Source organism: Hypomesus nipponensis, chromosome 7 (genome assembly GCF_054491055.1).
Source record: "Hypomesus nipponensis isolate SF chromosome 7, ASM5449105v1, whole genome shotgun sequence".
NCBI lineage: Eukaryota > Metazoa > Chordata > Actinopteri > Osmeriformes > Osmeridae > Hypomesus > Hypomesus nipponensis.
In genome coordinates, this window is record NC_140367.1 from 11,575,001 (window position 1) to 11,600,000 (window position 25,000).

The window sequence follows — 25,000 nt, forward strand, 5'->3', positions numbered from 1 at the left end:
CTCTCTCTCTCTCTCTCTCTCTCTCTCTCTCTCTCTCTCTCTCTCTCTCTCTCACACACACACACACAAAGATACTGTCTCTCTCACACACACACACACACACACACACAAAGATACTCTCTCTTACAAACACTCTATCTGAAACACACACACGCATACACACACGCACACACACACACATATTGTCTCGCACAGCAAACTTTCACAACTTCAAAGGCCCACGCAGCAGGGCCCGCAGCGTGGAACGACGCGTGGCTCGGAAGTCAACAGCTATCTTCCTCTGCACCCTGGTGAGACGGTGTTAAGCAGCGCTAACAACGTTTTTATCACTCGGAACGGAAGAGGAGACGGAGACAGTTTTTGCGTGCACGTTTGTCGCTCTGTTCTGTAGACCGTTCCGAGGTATATGTGTGTGTGTGTGAGAGAGTGGTGTGTGTGTGGATTTGTTGAATCAGAGAAACATTTCCACAAACCTATGCTCCCAAGTGTGAAACGAATGTTCACGGGGACACTATGTACTTTTGTGTCGTCGGACTGTGAGGGATAAGGTGCTCTGTGTGTGTGTGTGTGTGTGTGTGAGTGTGTGTGCCGCTGAGGGCTCTTCCTAAGTGTGTGTTCGAGAGACGACGACTCTGCGCTCGTGCGCCCGCGTCCGCCCGCGTCCGCCCGCGCGTGTGGAGGTGTCCCACATTACCGCGGTGAGATGAGAAGCGCTCGAGGTGTGTGGAGCGACTGGAGCGTAATGAAAGATTTATCTGCCACTCTCCTCCCGACCCTCTCTCTCTCTCCCTCTCACTCGTTCTCTCCCCTCCTCCCCCTCCCCGTCCTGCTCCCCCGCTCCTCCTCCTTCTCCTCCTCCTCTACTCAGTCACCCCTCTCTGTGGCGCCCCGGCAGACAGCTCTTTGAAGCTAACCTCATTAGCCAGGCTACTTAGCGGGAACCCCCCCTGTCAGCTGACAGGGATGGGGCCCCGCTTTATGTTATGCCTCCCAGCGGGCTCGTGTTTACGTGTGTGTGTGTGTGTGTGTGTGTGTGAAATAGGGGGGGGAGAGGGGGGGGGGTTCGATGTCACAGTGGGAGTCATGGCAGAGCAAGGTGGAGAGGGGGGGGGGGAGATGGGAGGGGATGGGAAGAGGGGGAGGAGGGAGGAGGAGAGGAAGTGGGGAAGAGGGGGGAGAAAAGTGGCAGAGAGGAGGCGAGGAAGAGAGAGAGGGGGGTGAGAGGAGGGGAGCAGGGGTCTCCGTCGGCGAACCCCGCCACGTGACAGTCCACCAGACGTGCAGCGAGAGACGGCAGATCGTGTGACGCAAGCTTTCCAACAAGCTTGTTTGTCCGGACCGTGACATCAAGAACGTCCTTACCAAGAAATACCTACCAAGAGAGTGTGTGTGTGTGTGTGTGTATGATTTACAGATAGTTTACAAACTGTAAGCGCTTGCATGTCGTGCTTGTGCGTGGTGCACACAGTGTCTTTGTAATTGATCAAGGGACAAAGAGAGAAAACAAGAGAAAGACAAGGAAGCGGGCAGAGAGAGAGAGAGAGAGAGAGAGAGAGAGAGAGAGAGAGAGAGAGAGAGAGAGAGAGAGAGAGAGAGAGAGAGAGAGAGAGAGAGAGAGAGAGAGGGAGAGAGAGAGAGAGAGAGAGAGAGAGAGAGAGAGAGAGGGAGAGAGAGAGAGAGAGAGAGAGAGAGAGAGAGAGGGTGACATAGAGAAAGGAGCGAGACAGGAGAGAAAGACAGATCAAGAGACCAGGAGAAGAGGAGAAGTGGCGACCAGAGAAGGAGAAGAGGGGAACAGTGGAAGAGATTCCAGAGGGAGCGTAGCAGAGCGCCATGAGGGAAGAGAAGGTCGGCAGGGGAGGATGGATATTCCTGGCTCTTAGTCCTGTTTCACTGCGTTCTCGGGGCGAGATGGAATGTTGAGGAGGACAGCGGGAGACAGCGAGTTAATTGCCTTTTGAGAGCGAGTGGTTTTAATTGCGTATGTTCCGTTGAAGTGGCGATGCGAAGGCCTTAAACAGATCATGGGTCTGTATCTCCTTGACATTTTGTGTGTGTGTGTGTGTGTGGGGGGGGTGTGTGGGTGGGTTGGTTAGTTTCAGCTCTGCTTCTACCACCAGGGGGCACAGCATTCACGCACTGTCAGTCTGCCTGTCTGCGTCTGTCTGCTTGTCTGTCTGCCTTCCTTCCTTCCTCCTTGTGTGTCGGTCTGTATGTCTGTCTGCCTTCATTTTTTCTTTCGGTTTTGTCAGTCTGTCGGTCTTTCGGTCTTTCATTTTTTCTTTCGGTCTTTTGGTCTTTCATTCTTTCGGTCTTTCTTCTCTACTCATTATCTTTATCCGCTTGCTCTCTCCATCGTAATGTAAAATAACTGGGCGTGGGAGCGTCTCCTGGCGTCTCCAGGGAAACAGGGATCACACCCAGGCACGTTAAAGATGGCCGCTTGGTTTTCCCACACAAACTCGATTTGACTCGCCTCGGAATTCGCTGGCGTCTCTGAGAGTGACCGAAGGCGGGAATGCTCATTTGTCTCCCTTCCTCTGACGCGTGGCAGGTTTGGTTTCCCGTCCTTTGACGTTGACGAATGAAAGATGCCGCATTTCACTTCCTGGAAACGTGGCGGTCGTGGAGAGGGGTCAAACGGGCGGGTGTGTGTGGCTGTGTCCTTGGCCCGGTCCCTTGGAGGACGGCGAAATGCGTGTCCACGGGGCATCGGTAAACGGCAGGCGTGCCGGCGCACGTGCTTCCGGTTACGCGCGTGCGACGAACGGAGCGGAGCTGTGCTCAGCTCAGTCGGCACGGTGAGACCGTTTGAGGTCATCCCCTCTACTCCATAAAGGGACGGTTACGGATGCTCACCCGACACGTCAACCGTGTCACATAATGAGTACGTACGCGTGGAGGACAGGGAGAAGCAACCTTGTTTAGGGGTGCGTTGGCATGGTGATTATCCCAGACAGATCATTAATTTCTGGGCTAATGAGTGTTTGTCTTAGATGAATTGTGTGTGTGTGTGTGTGTGTGTGTGAAGGGGCCCCTCGCTGATTAAGTACAGTAACATGAAGCAGAGCGGCAGAATGTGCACATGTTCATTAAATGGTCTATAACAAGCTGCCAAAGACTCCATCTCTCTCTCTCTCTCTCTCTCTCTCTCTCTCTCTCTCTCTCTCTCTCTCTCTCTCTCTCTCTCTCTCTCTCTCTCTCTCTCTCTCTCTCTCTCTCTCTCTCTCACACACACACACACACACACACACACCCTCCACTCACAGATGGGCCAATATGTGAGCCGGATGATTCATTAGCAACCGTGTTAACTATGACGGATGCCATAGAAGGGTCCTAAAATGGTCTGTCACTTCCTGTTTGTGTCGGTCCTCAGTTTCAACCGGAAACATGCTGCCATCCATCCCCGATAAGACATGACAACAACAGCAACGCTCGCCCTGTGTTTGAAGTGTGATCTCCCCTGCAGCGAGAGGGAGGTTCTCGTTAATGACATTTGGACTCTAAACTCTAAACATTTTTCCCCTCTTTCCTTTCCCCTCTCTGCCTACCTCACTCCATCTCTTCCCTGGCCTGCTCCTGTCCTTCCCTCCGTCTTCCCTCCTTCCGTAACTCCCTCCGTCGCTCCTTATCGACCCTCTCCTCCTCTCTTCTCCTCTCCTCTCTCTTCTCTTCTCCTCTCTTCTCTCTTCTCTCTCTCTCTCTCTCTCTCTCCTCTCCTCTCTTCTCTCTTCCCTTCCCTTCTCTCACCCTTCTCTTCTCTCTCATCCCCCCCTCTCGTCTCCTCCCATCCCCCCCTCTCGTCTCCTCTCATCCCCCCCTCTCCCTCCTCCTCCTCCTCCTCCAGGGGGGTGTGTATAGCCCAGTCCCTGAAGATCCCCCGGGAGCCCAAGCTGGGGGAGTTTGACAAGATCATCTCCCGCTTGCTGGAGACCTCCAACGCCAGGGCCGTCATCATGTTCGCCAACGAGGACGACATTCGGTAGGCGGCCGGTCCCAAGGATGACCCCTCCCCCTAACCCCTCCCCCTAAACCATAACCCCTCCCCCTAAACCATAACCCCTCCCCCTAACCCCCCCACACCCCCTCAAGTTCCGTATTACCGGTGGCTGTTTGACAGTGCGCTTGAAACAGCTTCTATAGTGTGATTTCTTGTAGTATTTGCAGTGAGACTCAGAACATGCCATGCATTTTGGTGTGTTTCTGGGTCTGTACTGTGTTTAGCAAGACACACTTAGCAAGTGTAATGAATTCAAAGTAAACCTTATGACCTTTAGCTTGACCGTGTCTTGTGAATGTTTGCTTGACCGTAGATGGTATAAGGTTATGTTCGTGCTGTGCGCCCCCCCCCCCCTCCCTCCCTCCCCCCCCTTCCAGACGCATCCTGGACGCAGCCAAGCGCAACAACCAGACGGGCCACTTCCTGTGGGTGGGCTCCGACAGCTGGGGCTCCAAGATCTCGCCCGTGATTGGCCAGGAGAGGGTGGCGGAGGGAGCAATCACCATTCTCCCCAAGCGGGCCTCCGTGGACGGTAAAGACAACATGTCTGTTCGCGCGGGTGTGAGGATAAAAAAAACAAAAAAAATATATAAAGGGAGAAAGACGGGGCGTGAGAGAAAAAGAGTGGCCTTCGCGGACGAGTGTGTGAGTGTGTGTGTGTGTGTGTCGTCAGACATACAGTATGATGAGCTTGCGCGCAAACGTGCGCGTGTGTGCCCCTTTGTCAACTCGGCCACGTACTCTTCAACGTGGAGTGTCCTCGTCAGCACTCGGACAGACAGAGGCTGCTACTTAATTGTGTCCTGAAGGGCTGGAGTTTTCAGTGAGAACTTGTGGCTCCCGCTAATGAATTAAAAGGAGAAGGGAGATGGAGAGAGGGCGGAGGGCGGAGGGGTGGGGTGGTAGTTCTCCCCTTAGTGGGGGACCAGAGAGAGAGAGAGACGTGAGAGAGAGAGAGAGAGAGCGAGAGAGAGAGAGAGAGAGAGAGAGAGAGAGAGAGAGAGAGAGAGAGAGAGAGAGGGGATACTGTCTCTATAGCACAGACAACACTTCTCTCCTCTCCTCTACCTCCCCTCTCCTCTCCTTCACTCCTCAGCTCTCCTTCTCCTCTCCTCCCTCCAACCTCCTCTCATCCTCAGAGCCCAGGGTTTGTTCAGAAGAAGAGATAGTGACCGTTAGAGAGAGAGCGAGCGAGAAGAAGAGTAAGAGGACAGAAAGAGAGAAGGGAGGGGAAAGGAAAGGGATCAAGAATGAGAGAGGGGGAAAGATAGCTTGTTGGACGTGTGTTGTGACAGTCTAGGAATAGGTGGTGCACACGGATGGTAGGAAGGAGAGACGGAGAATATCTCCTCATGGCAGATCGCCGAATTGACGACAAATGACGTACCTTTCTCTCCTCCTCCCTCATCATCCTCTCCTTTCTTTCTGCGTCATAACCCTCTCTCCTCCTCTGTCCTCCTCTCTCACCCCTCTCTCCTCTCCTCCTCTGTCCTCCTCTCTCACCCCTCTCTCCTCTCCTCCTCTGTCTTCCTCTCTCACCCCTCTCTCCTCTCCTCCTCTGTCTTCCTCTCTCACCCCTCTCTCCTCTCCTCCTCTGTCCTCCTCTCTCACCCCTCTCTCCTCTCCTCCTCTGTCCTCCTCTCTCACCCCTCTCTCCTCTCCTCCTCTGTCTTCCTCTCTCACCCCTCTCTCCTCTCCTCCCTCCCCACCCCAGCCTTTGACAGGTACTTCCGGAGCCGCTCTCTGTCTAACAACAGGAGGAACGTGTGGTTTGCAGAGTTCTGGGAGGAGAACTTCAACTGCAAGCTGGGCATGCACGGCAAACGCCCCGGGAGCCCCAAAAAGTGCACAGGTAAGGAGCAGAGGAACCTGGGAAATGTATTCACAGCAACAGCTAAATGGATCAGAATGGTAGGTTTCGGGTTGGTTGAGGTTTAGCAGTTGTAGGAGGATGGGTATTGTTGTTCTGGCAGAGCTTTGTGGTGGTGGGGGATCTTGGGTAATATAGGCCTGTAACAAATGATGTAATGACTGTAGTTTAGCTGAAAGGATTGGAGAAAAGGAGCTTGGGTAATGTAGTCCATCATGATACTTAAACACATAGCTCTAATAAACCCCACAGAGACCAGTTAATGACTGGCTTTGCTTTAACACTACAGTAATGGTTTCTTTACTCTGAGGAAATTGTCTCATTTTCAGTGAATAGGCTTCCTCTGTGCCGCAACGAGTTCTGTGGACCCAGACTGCTGTGTTTCTGGCTGTGTCTGATAACACTAGAGCTGTTCAAATGTGGAAGTGGGGTGTGTTTGAAATGTGCAGGTGAACTGCATGTGTGTTTGCATGTGCATGCAACATTTGGAACAGTGTGTGCGTGTGTGTGTGCATGTGTGTGTGTGTGTGTGCCAGCCAGACAGCAGTCACAGTGTTTCCAGAACCTTCCTCCATCACAGCTCAATGCTCTGTGGTCCAGCAGGGGCCCTCGGACAGCAGGCCAGGAATGACAATGTTCGGATACATCACTGCTCTCTCTCTCTCTCTCTCTCTCTCTCTCTCTCTCTCTCTCTCTCTCTCTCTCTCTCTCTCTCTCTCTCTCTCTCTCTCTCTATCTCTCTCTCTCTCTCTCTCTCTCTCTGTCTATCTCTCTGTTTCTCTGTTTCTCTCTCTCTCTGGTCCGTCTGTGTTTCTGCTGACAGTGCCCAAGGGCAGGCAGCAGGGAGAGAGGCACTAAGGGTTTGTGGTGTGTGGTCAGGGGAGCGTTGCTTGTGCGTGATGTACAGAGAGAGAGAGAGAGAGAGAGAGAGAGAGAGAGAGAGAGAGAGAGAGAGAGAGAGAGGGAGAGAGACAGAGAGAGAGAGAGAGAGAGAGAGAGAGAGAGAGAGAGAGAGAGAGAGAGAGGGAGAGAGTGAGAGAGAGGGAGAGAGAGAGAGAGAGACAGAGAGAGAGAGAGAGAGAGAGAGAGAGAGAGAGGTGGAGGGAGAGAGAGAGAGAGAGAGGGAGAGAGTGAGAGAGAGAGAGAGAGAGAGAGAGAGAGAGAGAGAGAGAGAGAGAGAGAGAGAGAGAGAGAGAGAGAAAAGTTTAAAGTGAGTGTGAGGAGCCGGGTTTCTCTTTTTCAGCTGAAGGTTTCAGTCCCGGCATCATGGCGGGGGCCAGATGGAATTCGTTATCACCCTGTGTGTGCGTTTGTGTGAGCGCGCGTGTGTGTGTGCTGAAGTTAGACTCAGTAGCAGTATAAATAGTTCAGCCTGCCTGCACCTGTCTCCGACTGGGACGGAATCATATGAGCTGAGTCAGGCGAAGATCTGGACGTGGTAGCCTCTATCGTTTTACCTGTGTGGTGTGTGTGTGTGTGTGTGTGTGAGGGGGTGGGCCGAGCGTCCAAGTTGTGTGTGCTTCGGTATTTACAAAGACTGCCAGTAAGAACGCGCCTCTATTCTGCGGAAGAAATTCTCCACCTTCACATACGACGTGAAGGTTTTTGCTCTTTTGGAGGCGCGCTATTTACGCTAAAGGAGGGAGTATGCGCTGATTGCCTGATGAGTGTCAGGTTTGATCAATACTAAGCAAAATGAGGACGCATAGCGATAGACATAATAAAGAGTAGACGCCGCATTGGCTGCTGGGTGCGAGAAATGCTGCCGCCATCTTGGAAAGGGCAAATTCCGAGTTGCTTAGCATCAGAATACACAAGACACCAGCACTGTGCACCATATTCCTGCTCAGATCGGCGGACAATCACAAACAGAGCTTGGGAGGATCTCTTTTCACAAGTGAAATTGAATATGACCATACTATTGGTTTTATTTTGTGAAATGGAATAACCATGTCCTGTATCATGGCTACATGTGTGACCCTTGCAGCAAAGCAAACCGCGTGAAAATAAGTTTGGTATTCAGTTTGTTATTATTAATCAAAAGCGCTGACAGCTCATTGCCCCAGCTAAACAGATTACTCTGGGAACTCTCCCGATTCTCCCGATTACCCACCCTGGGTCTGTTGGTGTGTGTAAATTCCCACTTTAACTTGGTGCTGGAGCACGTACGACGTGAAGGCGCTTTGAACCAAGCTGAGCTGAATCAAACCATACATGAGCCTTACAGTACATCTGCTGAGTTACGTGTGTCTGTTTGTGTGTGTGTGTGTGTGTACGTGCGCAAGTGTGTTCAACTCCAGACGGCAATCATGAGCGGTAACAGTCTGGTTGGAGTGAGAGCGACTTCTGCGTGTGTGTGTGTGTGTGTGTGAGTGCGCGTGTGAGGAAGAGAGGGAGTCGTGCTCAGCAGCAGAAGGTTCTGGAGCTTGTCAGCCACTATTACAGCTGAGTGCCGGAGGGGCGCGACCTTCACATCATCAACACTGAAACCAATCAGCTGCCTCGTCTGGGCCCTGCTGTTAGGGGTCGCCATGGTGAGCACCTGAGGGGGAGGAAAGTCGTTAATGTGTTGGATGGTTCATAGATATGTTCTGTGGGTGAGAGAGAGACCCCTCTCATCCCCTCTTCTCAGTCTCTCTCTCTCTCTGGGCCTCATGTACGAACGCTTTTGCGCCCATTTCAGGCGTATTTGTTTCGCAATTTGCGCATTAAAAGCATGGCGAAACATGCCGCACTGAGGTTAAAGCACAGACTGCCTGTCGCGGGAACTGAAAAGGGCAAATTGCCCTTTTCCGTGTCATGCATATGCATTCACGGGCGGGTCAATTGGAAAGTGGGAGTTTCCCACAAAGAGATGGGAGGGGACGCGTAAAGTGCGCCTAAACATGTATACGGCGTTATGTACAAAAAACGCCTGTAAAAACACACCTCTATTTTGCGGCGAAAATTCTCCACCTGTTAAAAGCAGGCGTAAACCAGGATGCGCATATGCCTCCTGGTGAAATGGCAGCCGTAACCCGAGCAAGACAAAGGACACATAGGCCAAAGGCTTTTTGCCACAAGGATCACACTTTGTGAGTTGAGTGAACACTAAATTATTACGCGTCACAGATTAAGCAGCCATTCAATATTCCAGTTACTGGAAGAAATCAAAGACGACATTGAATCTCCGACTGAGCGTTCACATTCCATTCAAGCAGTTGTTTAACTCCGCGCTACATTACAAATATCGGCATCAGGATCATTTCAAACATTCATCGCTGTTTTGACTTGGGTGGCTGATCCATGATAGAAAGAGAGAAGGAGGCCCGTTCAATTGCGCGTTTAAATGCTCGCAATGTATGGTATAGTGGGCGGAGAAAGGCGCTGATTGCCCGATGACCTGCAGGTGTCGTAAATACGACGTCAACTGAAGTATCACAGCGTGCGCAATCTGCGGGTTGGCCATGGCGCTGATAACACTACGTTTGGGAATGTACGCACCTGAGGCCCTCTATGTCTCTCTCTCTCTCTCTCTCTCTCTCTCTCTCTCTCTCTCTCTCTCTCTCTCTCTCTCTCTCTCTCTCTCTCTCTCTCTCTCTCTCTCTGTTCCTCTCAACAGCCCTCTCTTTCTCCCTTCCTACAGCTGCCTCTCTCTCTCTCTCTCTTTCAGGTGTGTTATTACATTGAGCCAGTGACTATTGCTCTCAGCATCCACCCCAACCGACCTCAATCAGCGGTTGTTTAACACACACACACACGAAAAAACAACAGCAATAGAAATGAAACAGTCCGGCTTCCAGAGGCAGGTAGATATGGCCCCTCTCTGAGGCCAAAGCTGAAAACGAAACTGAGTCGGCCTGGGTTCCATTATCTGGAATGATCCTGTAACTCATCCCCCCCCCCCACACACACACACACACTATGGGGGTCCCTGACCTCCAGTGTGACCTGGAAGAGGGGGAGGGTGGAAGGGTGCCGTTAAACATTGCTGATGTATGTAGATGTGTAATGGCTTGCGTTAGCAGGCTGGTGCGTACTGTACACACACACACACACACATACATGCGCACAAAACGTTAGCATAGCATGTGGGGACGTCCACATACCTGCACGGGCACGAGGGCACACGCCGACAGACAGGTGTGGCACGGACACGCGCACGCTCACACGCTCCTCTTTCCACATGCCGAGAGATAAAGAGGGAGATGGAGGGAGTAAGGGCAAGACAGAGAGAGACAGAGAGAGAGACAGAGAAAGAGAGAGGGAGAGAGAGAGAGAGACAGAGACAGAGAGGGAGAGAGAGAGACAGAGAGGGAGAGAGAGAGACAGAGAGAGAGACAGAGAGAGACAGAGAGAGAGACAGAGAAAGAGAGAGGGAGAGAGAGACAGAGAGAGAGACAGAGAAAGAGAGAGGGAGAGAGAGAGAGGGGGAGAGAGACAGAGAGAGAGAGAGAGAGAGAGAGAGAGAGAGAGAGAGAGAGAGAGAGAGAGAGAGAGAGAGAGAGAGAGGGAGAGAGACAGAGAGAGAGAGAGAGAGACAGAGAGAGACAGAGAGAGAGAGAGAGAGAGAGAGAGAGAGAGAGAGAGAGAGAGAGAGAGAGAGAGAGAGAGAGAGGCTGTAGCCGTCAGTGGGAGCTGGAGCTAAACCTGTCTGATCCCTCAATTTATCAGAGCCGTGTTCCTAGTGCAGAGCCCATTTCCTCGAGCAGGGCCCAAACGGATCCATTCCACTGGTAAACAGGATTGAGTCTGACAGAAGCAATAAAAAAGTGTGTGTGGGGGTAGGTGGGTGGAGGGTGGAGGGTTAGGGGTTGGGGGAGAGGGGGTGTGGAGGTTTGGGGGGAGGTGAATGGGGGGGGCTGGTGAATAGGGGGGGCTGGCTGCCGTTCATGATTGTTTAGGTCTCACTGTTTTTCTTTTCTGTGTGTTGAGGACCGAGGCTTGGAACCCACTCAGCTTTTTCACCCTTCCCTGTTTTTGTTCATCTCTCTTCTCTTGGTTTCCCTCTCTCTCTCAACTCAATTCAATGCAGCTTTGTTAGCATGACAGTCCTCACAACCGTATTGCCAAAGCAAGAGGCACGACAATAGACAACCGCACATCAACAACACGGGGAACGACAGCCAACATTGTCCGGAACATGTGGCAACAACAAAGCGTCAAGAACTCTCTCTCTCTCCTCTCTGTCTCTCCTCTCTCTCTCTGTCTCTCTCCCTCCTCCCATCATTCTTTCTTTCAGCCGTGTTTGATCAGCGGTATAAGTGTACTTCCTGTGGTGCCGGCGCGAAGGTGTGCCTTACACCTGAGTGGGCCATGTGACGTTTATAGAAATAACCAGATTTGCATATTTCTTTGATTCGGAAGAGCAGAGAGAACACCCGCGGTGTAAATGAGCTGTGAAAACAGGCCTATTTGGAGGGTGAGAATTGTATTCTCTCTCAGACAGACTGTCAGTGTGTGTTTCGTGAAGGTTTTTCGAAGACGGAGAACACTTTATTAATCATGCGTGATGAACGCACGTACGTCTGCAGGGAGCAGACGCGCACGCACACAAACACACGCATATGCTTCAGTGTCCACACGATGACACCTCTTCTCAAATCAAATCGACATTTATTCGTATAGCCCTTTTCACACGCAAGCATGTCACAGAGGGCTTCACGTACGCCCACGGAACTGCCCGTCAACCAACCGAAACCCTCAAGGAAGACGAGGGAAAACTCCCTGCGGGAGAGAAAAAATGGAAGAAAACCTCGGGAGGAGCGATTCAGTGAGGGATCCCAGATTTGCTCTCCGCATCCTCCCGTCCTGTGGTCCTTCCCTCTGAGGGCAGGGACCAGCCCTACAGACCAGGGACACGTCCGTGTGGCCCCTCCATGTCCTGAGCAGGGACACGGGCGGGGGGGCAGCTACATGGTCGGCGTGGCTCACGGCTCTTCTGACCCCGTGTGTCCGTGACGAGCCTGTGTCTGAGCGGGAGGGAGTGCCTGTCTGCTTTCACACGTTTGTGGAAGTGCGCGCGCGCGCGCGTGTGTGTTCGACGCGACCACACATCTTAATTAGCCCGAGGGATCCGCGAACAGCCAGTCACTAAAGGAGTCCAACCAGGGAGACTGATTAGCTGACCGCGGGGGGGGGGGAGGTCATCGGTGTTCCACCCATCGCTTTACTCCCTCTATCTACCCCAGGCTGTAATTGAGAGCCAGGCTCAGGATCGGCGTAGTCCTCTTCTGGTTCAGGCAATTATCACATCGGTGTGCTGCATCGGCAGTCCTGTGTGACACTTCGAGGCAGCAGGTGTGTGTGTGTGTGTATGGGTGTGTGTGTGGGTGTGTGTGTGGGTCCGCCATGGCAAAGCGTTGTTCACAGAAGCAGGCAGCAGTATCAGAGGGTGTTCCACAGCAAATCCATCATAATTCCCTTAGGGACACACACACACTCAAACTCTCACACACACACACACACACACACACACGGTGGCCTTGACAGCTCCACTGTTGCTGTATAGACACATGCACGTGTATAGACACATGCATGCAGTCCCACGCTCATACATGTAGACTTGCACAAACATGTTGTAAGGTCCTATGTCACACACTCAATAGCCACGCCCCCCTATCTGAGAGGGAGGCGGGGAAGGAAGGAGGGAGGGAGGGAGGGAGCCGTAAAACAGTTTAGAGGACCATGTTGCACAATACCAATTGTATTCTTGAAGGTCTTATTTTATGCGTGTGCTGCATGTGCTGTAGAGGAAATGTGTCAGGACTCCGTTTGACATATACAAGGATTTCCTTTGAATTCACCCTGTCCTTTTTCTGAAGACCAGCATGTTTCTTATCTGTGTTTTCACTGGAGTCGCTCTGAAAATGAGTCCTCTTTGACCTTTACGCCTCAAAAGAGACTTTGCAGCACACTATTCCCTTGTTCTGGATCTATTCATTTCTCCTGACTCCTATTTCCTGTCTGGTGTTACTATTTCTTCTTTTGGCTGACTGATGCATGAAGATGATTATTTTCAGAATGGTTTACGGAGTTTGTGTTTGGAATTAGTGTTATATTACATTACTGTAAGGGTTAAGATTATGGTGAGGGATTCGGAACGACACTGTGTTTAAGGGGAGTCAATTGTACTTCTTCACTTGTATAGCAAAACAAATCTGTGTCTGTGTCTATGTGTCTCTGTGTGTGTGTGTATGCCTGTGTGTCTCTGTGTGTCTCTGTGTACGTCTGTGTGTGCCTGTGACTCTGTGTGTATATCTGTGTGTCTGTGTGCGTGTCTGTGTGTGTCTGTGTCTGTGTGTGTGTGTCTGTGTGTGTGTGTCGGTGTGTGTGTGTCTGTGTGTGTCTGTGTCTGTGTGTGTCTGTGTCTGTGTGTGTGTGTCTGTGTGTGTCGGTGTGTGTGTGTGTGCACATACGCTTGACTGCCTCCCTCCTCCCCCTGAGTCTGTACCTGTTAGATTGGTGTCAGAGGCTCAGGTGCACCCAGGTGGGCTCTCTCAGGAGTCATGGCACTTGGCCACCGCCCACACACACACACACGCACACACACACGCAGCCTGACATGTGCTCGGAGGGTGACGTGGGTCAGGCAGAACAGGAGCGGCACCACTAATGCGATTTCACGCCCTGTCTTCTTTTTAACAAAAGCAGCTCTCTCCAGTGAAAACCTCCTCCTCATTTTCCTTCTCCCTCCCTCCTTCTCCCCCTCTCTCTTTCTCTTCCTCCCTCTCTCTTTCTCTCCCTCTCTTTCTCTCCCTACCTCTCTCTCCTTCCCTCTTACACGCCCCCTCTCTTTTTCTCTTCCTCTCTCTCTCCCTCCCACTTTCTCTCCCACTCTTCCCCTGTCCCTCTCTCTCTCCCTCCATCTGCCTTCTTCTCTCTCTCTCCCTCCCTCCTTCTCCACCTTCTCACCAGCCTGCCACTGCCAAGCTACCTTTCGAATATCTAAACTTGGAGTGAGAAGAGTTTGTGTGTGTTTGTTTGTGTATTTGAGGCACTTATGTGTGTGTCTGAGAGTGAATGCTGGCGGTTATCTCCACACACACACACACACTCCAGATTCATATATTCAGCTGTCTTGCACCTGAGACTGCTAGCGTGAACACATATCCTGTCCCTCTCACACCAAGACACACTTCCTAGCTGTAATCCCTGGGAGGAACAAGGGATGCAACGAGAGAGAGAGAGAGAGAGAGAGAGAGTTGAGGGAAGGAGAGAGAGGTGAGGGCAGATACTGCAGGGTGAGAGAGGAAGTGGGCAAATGGGCTGACAGACCGACAGACAGACAGACCGACAGACAGACCGACCGACAGCGGACCGACAGACCGACAGACAGACCGACAGACCGACAGACCGACAGACCGACAGACCGACAGACCAACAGACAGACAGACAGACAGACAGACAGAGAGACCGACATACCGACTGACCGACAGACCGACAGACAGACAGACAGACAGACCGACCGACAGTTGTTGGCATCCTCCAGTCTGCCTCCGAAGAACTAGTTGCCAGGGGGTCGACCCACCGGCGCCATGATTCTCACACGCAAACTCAAAAGGCTGTTTGCCGTTCATTCACCGTCACAGCAGCAAAGATGGTGTTTCAGTGTGCAGAGGCATGTTGAAGTGGTTTGAGCTCATTAATGCGTGGTGGTGTGGAGGTATGTGAGGGTGGTGGGCAGGTGGGGGGGGGGGGGCGGAGGAGTGGGAGGCGTCATTGAAAAAGCACTCCACGCTCTGGGCACCGAGGCAGTCATTAACTCTGACATGGAAGGGGGGAGAACTTTCCGACCATTCATCTAGAGCTGAGACCCAGCTGTCTGTGTGTGTGCGTTCGAGGATGTGGAATTGTGCAAGTTCAGAGCTCAGCGTCTTGCTCTGCAAACGTGATGTGTGAGACCGTGTGTATGCACTGGGTCACTGTCACGCGGTGTGATACACTGATGTATGTGTATGTGTGTTTACTGTCTGAGGGTACGCAAGTGTGTGTGCGTGTGTGTGTGTGTGTGCGGCCCGTCAGGTCTGTGACACAAGCGGGACCCCCAGGATAAACGCAACTCGTGTTAATCGGACACCTCTCGTGCAAATCTGTTCGCCTCCATCTGAAATCCAACGTGCGACAACATAAAAAATAAAAATAAAAAATAAAGAGTGACATTGAAAAAGACCGCCCCCACACACACGCGCACACGCACACACACACACACTTATTCGTTCGTTTGTCTCGTTTACGTCCCCAAACGGGAAAGAAACGTCCTGCAGAACAGGGAGACGAAGGGACGCTCGGCGTCGTCCTGGTTGATGTGAGCAGGGAATTGAATTTGCCGTCCTAATTGATCTTTAATTGAGACGCTTGTTCAAGCCATTAGGCTGTCTGTCAGCCATGCTGTCATCAATCACCGGGTAGAACTGGCGCTGTTCTTCCCTATTGGCATCAATCACTCTACTTAGCCCACGAGCGCAAGGCAATCCACTTGTGCACTCATGTGCAGTGCGTGTGTGAGTATTTCAATCAATTGTTCATAAGTCTTGCTTTCCCCCTCTCGCTTGTTACCTGGGTTCAATGTTGGGTCCTTGTGTGAGGTGATTGTGATTTGTTCAGTTGGCGGCAGTGATTGACAAGGGTTTGATTGGTAGTAGTGTTTGATTGGTGGTATTCGATAAGTGGTTTTGCTTGATTGGCGGTACTGTAGATTGGTGGTGGTGTTTGATTGGTGGTTGTGTGTGTGTATGTAAAGGCAAATAGGTCATTCAATTGTACTGTTTGCTGCGGATTTGAGCATTAGCGAAGCTGAAGGTGTCAGAATAAACACAAAACACATATCAAGGTTGTATGGTGTGTGTGTCTGGCCAATCGTGAAATAGCTGTGTCGTCTACAGAGCTAGTCGAGTTACTCTGGAGACAATACGCTGGCCGACCCAGCCAGCGGCTCTCCGATCACTCTGGCGGTACTTTGATGACATACGCTAACCTTTTTGTCCGTCTCAAGTTGGACAAAAATTCAAACCGGCATGCACTGCTTCAAGTCAGCAGCGCTATTGGCGCTAACGGCTCCGCCGGCGCAGCATGAAGACGAACACACCTATTATCTTTCCAAAGACCTGAGCCCCAACACAACCATTAAGGTTAAGCAGCACCCAACGGCTTGCTTACTCTGTGCCCAGATCTAGATGGACGGTCGGTAGTGGCACCTGTACGCACCCTTATTACAGCTAGGGAGTCAGGTGGCTGAGCGGGTAGTGCGTTAAGCTAGTAATCTGAAGGTTGCCAGTTTGATTCCCGGCCGGTGCACATGACGTTGTGTCTTTGGGCAAGGCAAAATGACTAAATGTAAATAGCTTCATGACAGTTAGCCATTGGGTGGATACAGTCTTAAATTGTTCCAGTAAATTTTACTTTTGTAAGCCGATCAGTTACCGGGGTTTTTGTGTGTATGTGTTTGTGTGTTTGTGTGTGTGCTAATGCCGCCGGTTGTCAGAGCCAATAACTGTGTCTCTTCCTATCTGGTTTTATTGCAAATCCACTAGCAGCTCTGCAAACTCTCCCAAAGCACACACACATGCACCTGTGTTCCCCGAGATAAATAAAACACGCCTGAACGGTAACATTTAATGGATGTTTCTGGCGGAGACAGAAACACTTTAGCACGCACGGTAGACACAGACGCACGCACTTCCTGTCACGCACTTCCTGTCAGGCACTTTCTGTCACGCACTTCCTGTCAGGCACTTCCTGTCACGCACTTCCTGTCAGGCACTTCCTGTCACGCACTTCCTGTCACGCAATTCCTGTCAGGCACTTCCTGTCACGCACTTCCTGTCATGCACTTCCTGTCACACACTTCCTGTCACGCAATTCCTGTCAGGCACTTCCTGTCACGCACTTCCTGTCACGCACTTCCTGTCACGCACACGCCTGCTCAGCAGTCCAGCAGGGCGACAGCTTGCCTTGCCGCCTCCAGGAATACCAATGTCATCGCTTTTCACCTTTGCCTTGTTTAGCTAATTACGCACCAGCCTCCACCCAGCCGCTTGTCTGTGTAGTCATACCACTCAGTTCCTTGCACCCCTTTGCAAAGCCTTGTCCTACTTTAGTTCACTTTGACCGTTTTCTCTGTCAGAACTGCTGTAGTTTATGTTTGCCGTGTTGCCGGTTACCATATACAACCAACTGGTCCTTTGGATTGTCCCCACTGCCCTCTCTGCCTGTTGGTCTGTACCTCAGTAGCCCTGCACTTACACTTGAATGTGCTATCGTTATTGGGTTCCAAAAGTCAGTTTGGAATGAAGAAATACCCAACTAGGAAATACAGAGCCAGAAAACACAGTCACTGACACACATACATTAACGCACACACCCGCGGCCATTTGTCGTTCGTGAGCGCATGCTCGTATGTGTGTGTGCGAGGGGGGGGGGGGGAGACAGGAAGGTGACATTTATGACGGAGGAGGAGAGGACATGTGGCTGACTGAATGGGGTTGGGTGTGTGTGTGTGTGTGTGTGTGTTTGAGGTGGGGGGGTGGGGGGGGGAGCTGACCTGTTTGAGTAAGAGGCGTTGACAGCCAGGATAGTTCTCCATGACAGGTGTAGCCTCCAAGCCAGCCCCGGTCTGCCAGGACGACAGATGATGCAACGACAGGAAACAGATAGCTGGAAGAAGTTGTGTTTTCCGTCAGCGAAGCAGCAACAGCAGACCCCTCATATCAGACTGTTAATGGCTTCGATACCGTCACGCGGAGACAAGCTGCACGTTGACAGTTTGAAAACAAGACTTGACACAGATTGGCCCGGAAACAACGTTTCCGCTTATTAAATGCAGGTTGGCTTTTACAAAATGCCAAAACGCTTGATTTCACGGTTTTGGGGAGTTCATTCATTTATGAATTAAGATGTGAATCGTCTTATTTGATGGTGGAATGTCGGTTACAGAATAAGTTGTCTGGCATGCGGCGATGTGTGTGTGTGTGTGTGTGTGTGGTGGGACCCAGTGTGAGAGCCCTGCATGAAGGTGATGGATCCCTCCCAGTGTAATCCTGCCATGCAGCCAAGCCAGACATATCTTAACTCAAAGGGATCAACGCCAGATAAATCCAATTCAATCTCTATCGTCAACTGAATGGAAACCATTAGCTGCTTTGCTGGATTGTGAGCCTGCAAACCATAGAGCCTTGTAGGAGTTCACACACACACACACATTCTGTAGACACACGCTCACATGCTCACACACCCATCCTGTTGACACAAATACACACGTGAGGTTTGTATAAAGGTATGGGGATGCCCGCATGCTTGCAGAAGCATACACCCATGTACGCACACACACACTCACACACACACACCTTGGTGGTGACAGTTAGCTTCCTGTGGACTAGGGGTGTACTTCCATAGCGAAACTGATGTACTTTAATGCAAGGTTTGTACTTGCTATCTTCTGTGTCCCTCCTTCTTTCCCTACACCACTGTCTCTCTCCTTCCACCTCTCTCTCTCTCTCTCTCCACCTCTCTCTCTCTCTCTCTCTCTCTCTCTCTCTCTTTTGTCCCTCCACCTCTCTCTCTCTCTCTCTCTCTCTCTCTCTCCCTCCACCGCTCTCTCTCTCTCTCTCTCTCTCTCTCTCTCTCTCTCTCTCTCTCTCTCTCTCCCTCCACCGCTCTCTCTCTCTCTCTCTCTCTCTCTCCCTCCACCGCTCTCTCTCTCTCTCTCTCCCTCCCTCCCTCCCTCCCTCCCTCCCTCCCTCCCTCCCTCCCTCCCTCCCTCCCTCCCTCCCTCCCTCCCTCCCTCCCTCCCTCCCTCCCTCCCTCCCTCCCTCCCTCCTTCCTTCTCCCATTCTCCATCTCTGCCCAACCCCTCTCCCTTTTCTTTCTCCCTCCAGTCCCAGTGTTTGTTTACTGGCCAGGGTTATGTGAGGACAGAGTGGGTTGTCTTACTCGGATGGATGAGCTCAGGGTATTCTACCTTGACTCTGGATTTTCACACCCATAGTACGTATACATAATGTAGCCTGTAAGGTTGTGGACAGTATCATTAGCAGCACTGTGTACCAACATGCTGGGAGCAGAAACACATGAATCCATCTGTGACACCAGCAGCAGTGAGTGTGCTTGTGTGTGTTTGGTTTCGTACATTGCTTTGCCTTGTATAGGGAGGCTTGGCCCTCGTTTGATGAAGGACAACGCATCTTAGAGGCATTTGCTCTGCTAGGCTGTTATGAGTGCTACCACCGTCCCCTATTTTCCTCTCTCCTCCTCCTCCAGCTTTCTGTCTCCCTCCCCTTCCCCTTCTCTCTCCTCTCCTCTCCTCTCCTCTCCTCTCCTCTCCTCTCCTCTCCTCTCCTCTCCTCTCCTCTCCTCTCCTCTCCTCTCCTCTCCTCTCCTCTCCTCTCTCTTTCTCTCTCTCTCTCTCTCTCTCTCTCTCTCTCTCTCTCTCTCTCTCTCTCTCTCTCTCTTTCCCTCTCCCTCCCTCTTTCTCCCCCCCTGCAGCTCACAGCACTATAAAACAGAATTGGATTTCATTCTCTGGACCGTATTAATTCCTGCTGGACAGGTGTATTGATTGAGGGGCTGGCAGTCTTGTTAATTCGCCTTGGCCCGGCACGTTTTGATTTCTTTCTCATTTGTCCTTTTTTTTTGCCCAGAGGATGTCGAGTAAAATGGCAGAAAGAATTCAATAAAAGTGTTGCCGACTACAAAATCACAATTTCTCTGTGAAGTTTCCAGTTTCAGAACTTTGATGAAAAGACATTAAAAAGAGGCATCATAATCAATTACTGTGTTTCATGTTTGTGCATCAAGGGGCTTGTCCTTTTTGCACTTACTCATTTTATTAGCAAATTATGCTAATGAATCATTACATAAACTAAAATATTAGAGTGAATACCGACAGAAGAATATTGCAGGGGATTTTGTCCAACATTTTGCAGCCACAACCCACACAGTTAGCTGTGTTGCTCATTCCACGCATGCCCGATCCTTACAAGTTGTACCTCGTTGTAAAGGTGACTAATCAGGCTTTCCAACGATATAAAATACAATACCAATTAGTATTACTGAAGGGGAGGAATAATCGGCCGAAATAACGTTTCCAAACTTTTTTTGATTAGTTGAGTTCAGCGTATTGTTAGCTGCATACACAGTACATCACATCAGATTACATACAGGGGAGAGTTTTGGGGGTGAGAATATGTCTGAAACATCGAGCACAACCTCTTTCATACCTCCCGTGAACACGAAAACGCAATTAAGAGAGACCGATGGGAGTTTCATGTCGTTTTTACGGATTCTTTGCACGCAGTCCGACTTACCGTGTCCAGAGTGTCCTGTCTAAGTCTCGTTGAAGAATGGAGGGTCCTTATTTTTTGCCATCTCTCTTTTGCTCTCTCTCTCTTCACCCCGTGTCTTTACCCCCCCCCCCCTTCCCTCCCTGCTCAACCCCTCCGCCCCTCCCCCCTCCCCCCCCCCCCCAGGGCTGGAGAAGGTGGGCCGCGACTCCAGCTACGAGCAGGAGGGCAAGGTGCAGTTCGTGATGGACGCCGTGTACGCCATGGCCCACGCCCTCCACCGCATGCACCGCGAGCTGTGCCTGGGCTACCCGGGCCTGTGCCCGCGCATGGCCAGCGTGGACGGCAAGGAGCTGCTCAGCCACATCCGGGCGGTGAACTTCAACGGTGAGCCACGCGAGCGCTCGCGCACTTGCTTCGCGCGGTCGCGCGCCGCACATCCACATGACAAGTGTGCCGTACTCCTCCTTGCGTCCCTCCATCTCGCCCGCCTCATGCATCCCTCCCTCCCTCCCCTCCCCTCCTTCCCCTCCATCCCCTCCATCCCCTCCATCCCCTCCCCTCCATCCCCTCCCCTCCATCCCATCCCCTCCATCCCTCCCCTCCTTCCCCTCCATCCCCTCCATCCCTCCCTTCCATCCCCTCCATCCCTCCCCTCCATCCCCTCCATCCCCTCCCCTCCCTCCTTCCCCTCCATCCCCTCCATCCCCTCCATCCCCTCCATCCCTCCCCTCCATCCCCTCCATCCCCTCCATCCCCTCCATCCCCTCCCCTCCCTCCTTCCCCTCCATCCCCTCCATCCCCTCCATCCCTCCCCTCCATCCCCTCCATCCCTCCCCTCCCTCCCCTCCATCCCTCCCCTCCATCCCCTCCATCCCTCCCCTCCATCCCCTCCCCTCCCTCCCCTCCATCCCCTCCTTCCCCTCCATCCCTCCCCTCCATCCCCTCCATCCCTCCCCTCCATCCCCTCCATCCCCTCCCTCCCCTCCCTCCCTCCTTCCCCTCCATCCCTCCCCTCCCCCTCCCCTCCATCCCCTCCCCCCTTCTCTTCTCCCCCCAGTGTCCAGCAGCTCCAATCCGTCCTCTCTGAACCGGGTCCTCCCGAACAGTGCGTAGGGTCTCTCACACCGTCAGGCCTAACCCCTAACCCTGTCTGTGGGGCAGCTCTCTGTCTCCGCTGACGCCCTCTCGAAACCCCGCTACGTTCCCTCCTCCCCCCGCTATCCACTCAGCGCTATTAACCCTAGACATAACGCCTTTACCTGTAGGCCCGGGAGGGTTGGCTTTCAGACAGAATGGCGGTCACGGGGATTTATCATTTGGACAAACGCATGTTGACTGGCTTTGCTGTGTTGAAAGGCCCGTTGAGAGGGGTCTGTGGAAAGGTCACCCGTTGGTATGTGAATGTGAATCATGGTTGTAGACACTGGGTACTGCCGTGACTTCTTAACTCAGGGAGAAGAGACTTTCGCAGCTTTGCTTACTACCCGGAAATCTCTACCGCCCAGTGGTTTGTCTGTTGTCTCGAGGCGAGTTCTGTGAAAAGCGGAATCTGGCCTTCCAGCCTACGTGGATGTCGGAGGTGTCATCTGGAGATCTCACAGTTGAACTTTGACGCGTTGAAGTTAGAGCTTAGTTGAGTTGTGTTTTCAATGCTCAGGACTAGTCAGTAGACTCCTCTAATGAATCCTAAATCCCCCTAGGAAACCCTAATTGCATGGATTTGGTTCCAAAATTCACAGGACAGGGTCGACAAACTTGATATTACAGCAAAGTTCAAGGAAAGCAAAAATCTTGAGATTCACTGCAAATGTCTTGCAGTCCCCCTCTCAGACAAAGAGATGGCCCCATTTTTGTAGTTTTGTCCACCCCAACCTAAGACATTTCAAGACATTGGAAACTTCCATAAATACCTGATATAGAAACAGGTCCCCATTATATGTTTTTCCATCTTTTAAAGTCATGGCTGAATGGACCAGATTGTCTTAGCAGGAGTAGACAATCAGCTTCTTAACTATTGTAAAACAGCTTGCATTTCCTCTAACAATATCTCATCTGCATTCAACCCAGCAGATGGCGAGTGCTTCAAACGTTTGATTTGAGACTACACTAATACAATAAATTCATTTTTCCCCTCGTGTTGTGCTTACTATGCTCTTTCTCTCTCTGCCCCCTGAAGATCTTAAGTGGGCAAAACAATGTATTCATCTCCCTTCCAAATAACAGTAGACGGTTCATTTGAATATTTCCTTTCTTTGTCTCAGTCATGCCTGTTTATTTTTTTTCTCCCCTCTTTTAATTTGCTGTGTGTTTTCCCCCGACTCACGTGTGATTTGCATAATTGCCGTTGAGCAATATCATTTTGACTGCACAGAAATCAGGAAAGTTTGCCTTTGAAATGAGAATTTTGCCCAAGAGGCAGTTTGTAAGACTTTAAGAGTATTAGGTAGAATGGGTTTACCGTGTGACGATCTCACTTCCACAGCAACACAGAAACAACACTCATGTTTGAGTAGCTTAATAATAATAATAATAATAATAAATTTACCGTGTGACGATCTCACTACCACAGCAACACAGAAACAACACTCATGTTTGAGTAGCTTAATAATAATAATAATAATAATAAATTTACAGAGTCCAGCATTCATTCAGGCTTAGCACCGTCCACTTTGGTTCAAGCCACAATCCACAGCCTCCTCAGTTGGACGGTGATTGTCGTAAGCTGCTCAAACCACAGAATGCTGTTCTGAAGTTTGGTGAGTCCTCACCAAAGCTCTTCCGTGTAGGACCGTTTTCCGTTCCACAAGAGTCCTTTCATGGTTCTGAACAGAGCCTTGTGCACATGAAAAAGGGTTCTCGGAACCGAAAGGGTCTCAAACTATAATTTGTTGTCCGAGGACTCTTCTCTCAAGTCCAGTCCCATTTTTATTCTGGAAGCTACTACAGCCAACTCAGTGAGAGCTAGCTCAGCAGCGCAAACTCAACCAAGCATGGATTGTGATTTTTAAATCTAAGAACGACAGTGACAGGAAGTCTTAAATTCTACAGAAACCCTCCACAGACGAACCTTTTCACAACTCAAAGCGAGCTCAGAACTTCAACCGCGGGGACTCGGCGGTGATTGCAAGACAGCTGACTCGGGTATGCCTCACTCTAGTATTCATTGAAGACAACCCCGTTTGCACCGAGTCCTCTAATGTTGCAGAGGTCCATTACAGCATGCAGGGCTCGAGTCAGACCTGGGAGTAGCACACAGACGGCCTTACAAAACGAAAAGAGGTACGTCTGGACTCTGCCAAGTGCTGTGGAGGCATGGAGATGATGGATAGCTAAAGGGGGCTCGGTACTGTTCACCACTGTGTTTACATCCGGTCTCGACAGGAGGGCTCCTTGACTTGAGCTTTTCAAGCTGAGCAAAAGTTTCTGCCCGTATCGATTTTCGGGCTCCTCTCAAGTTCAGCGTGAGGTTGATCAGGATGAAACAGACTGGGATCCCTCCACACCGGAATAGGGCTGCTGAGGCGTGCAAGTGTGTGTGTGTGTGTGTGTGTGTGTGTGTGGGTGTGTTTGTGCATGACAGACTGGCTGCCAGTCCGTCTTCAAGCTTGTTTGCTACACCTCACACAGTCTAGGAAAAAGCTACAGTTGTATACATTTGATGTATGTGTGTGCATGTGTGTTGTGCTTTCTGTTTAATTGTGTTTGTAACCAGTGATACAGGTTTATCTCCAGCCATGAATTAGGAAGGGCATTAGGGCCAGAGCACCAATGAGGGACCGGAGATCTATACCAATCAAGGGTAGCCTAGAGGAACTGGGCACAGCTGATAGGCTGGATCTCCCCTGTTTATGGGAAAATCAATTGCAGTCTTTTGTCTTATTCTGATTCAGCTCTAAACCTCCACCTGCAGCAACATGAGACAGCACACACACACACACACACAATCCTACCCACCCGCTTCCTACGCCTCTTAATGATTGAACACACGCTCACTATTGAGTTCACATGCACGCGTGCGCACACACACACTCCAACACACACACCAACACACACACTGTACCAAAGGTTGTGTGAAAACACACACACACGCACTGCTCTTCGTAACATCCCCCCCTATGGAGCCCTGCAGGATATTCCAACCTTTCTCACCAGCATGAGATTAGACAGTTTGGCGACCTCTCTCCTGACCCCTGTACTCACTCACTTTCCTTTTCTCTCCGTCTCTCTCTTTCTTTCTCCCTCGCTCTCTCTTTATCTCTCCATTTTTCTTTCTTTCTCCCTCCCCCCTCTCGCTCTCCTTATCCCCCTCTCTCTCCTCATCCCTTTCTCTGTTCTCCAGTTTGCTCCTCTGCTCCCTGACTTTCTCTCCCTCTCTCCTCCCTTCTGTCTTTCACTTCCTCTCCAACCTCCTTCCTCTCCACCCTCCTTCCTCTCCACCCCTCCTTCCTCTCCACCCCTCCTTCCTTCCACCCCTCCTTCCTTCCACCCCTCCTTCCTCTCCACCCTCCTTCCTCTCCACCCCTCCTTCCTTCCACCCTTCCTTCCTTCCACCCCTCCTTCCTCTCCACCCTCCTTCCTCTCCACCCCTCCTTCCTTCCACCCCTCCTTCCTTCCACCCCTCCTTCCTTCCACCCTCCTTCCTTCCACCCCTCCTTCCTTCCACCCCTCCTTCCTCTCCACCCTCCTTCCTTCCACCCCTCCTTCCTCTCCAGCCCTCCTTCCTTCCACCCCTCCTTCCTTCCACCCCTCCTTCCTTCCACCCTTCCTTCCTTCCACCCCTCCTTCCTCTCCACCCTCCTTCCTCTCCACCCCTCCTTCCTTCCACCCTCCTTCCTTCCACCCCTCCTTCCTTCCAACCTTCCTTCC

The 25,000-nt window shown here is 51.4% G+C and overlaps 1 protein-coding gene across 1 annotated transcript in view; it reads left to right on the plus strand.

Annotated features, from left to right (window-relative positions):
* grm8a (glutamate receptor, metabotropic 8a) overlaps nucleotides 1–25,000 on the plus strand; it is a 133,870-nt gene that overhangs the window by 82,630 nt on the left and 26,240 nt on the right. Inside the window, exons 3-6 of the mRNA XM_084702027.1 lie at nucleotides 3,851–3,985; nucleotides 4,381–4,535; nucleotides 5,718–5,855; nucleotides 20,318–20,518. Coding sequence (XP_084558153.1) covers nucleotides 3,851–3,985; nucleotides 4,381–4,535; nucleotides 5,718–5,855; nucleotides 20,318–20,518 — 629 coding nt within the window. The remainder of the gene's footprint in view (nucleotides 1–3,850; nucleotides 3,986–4,380; nucleotides 4,536–5,717; nucleotides 5,856–20,317; nucleotides 20,519–25,000) is intronic.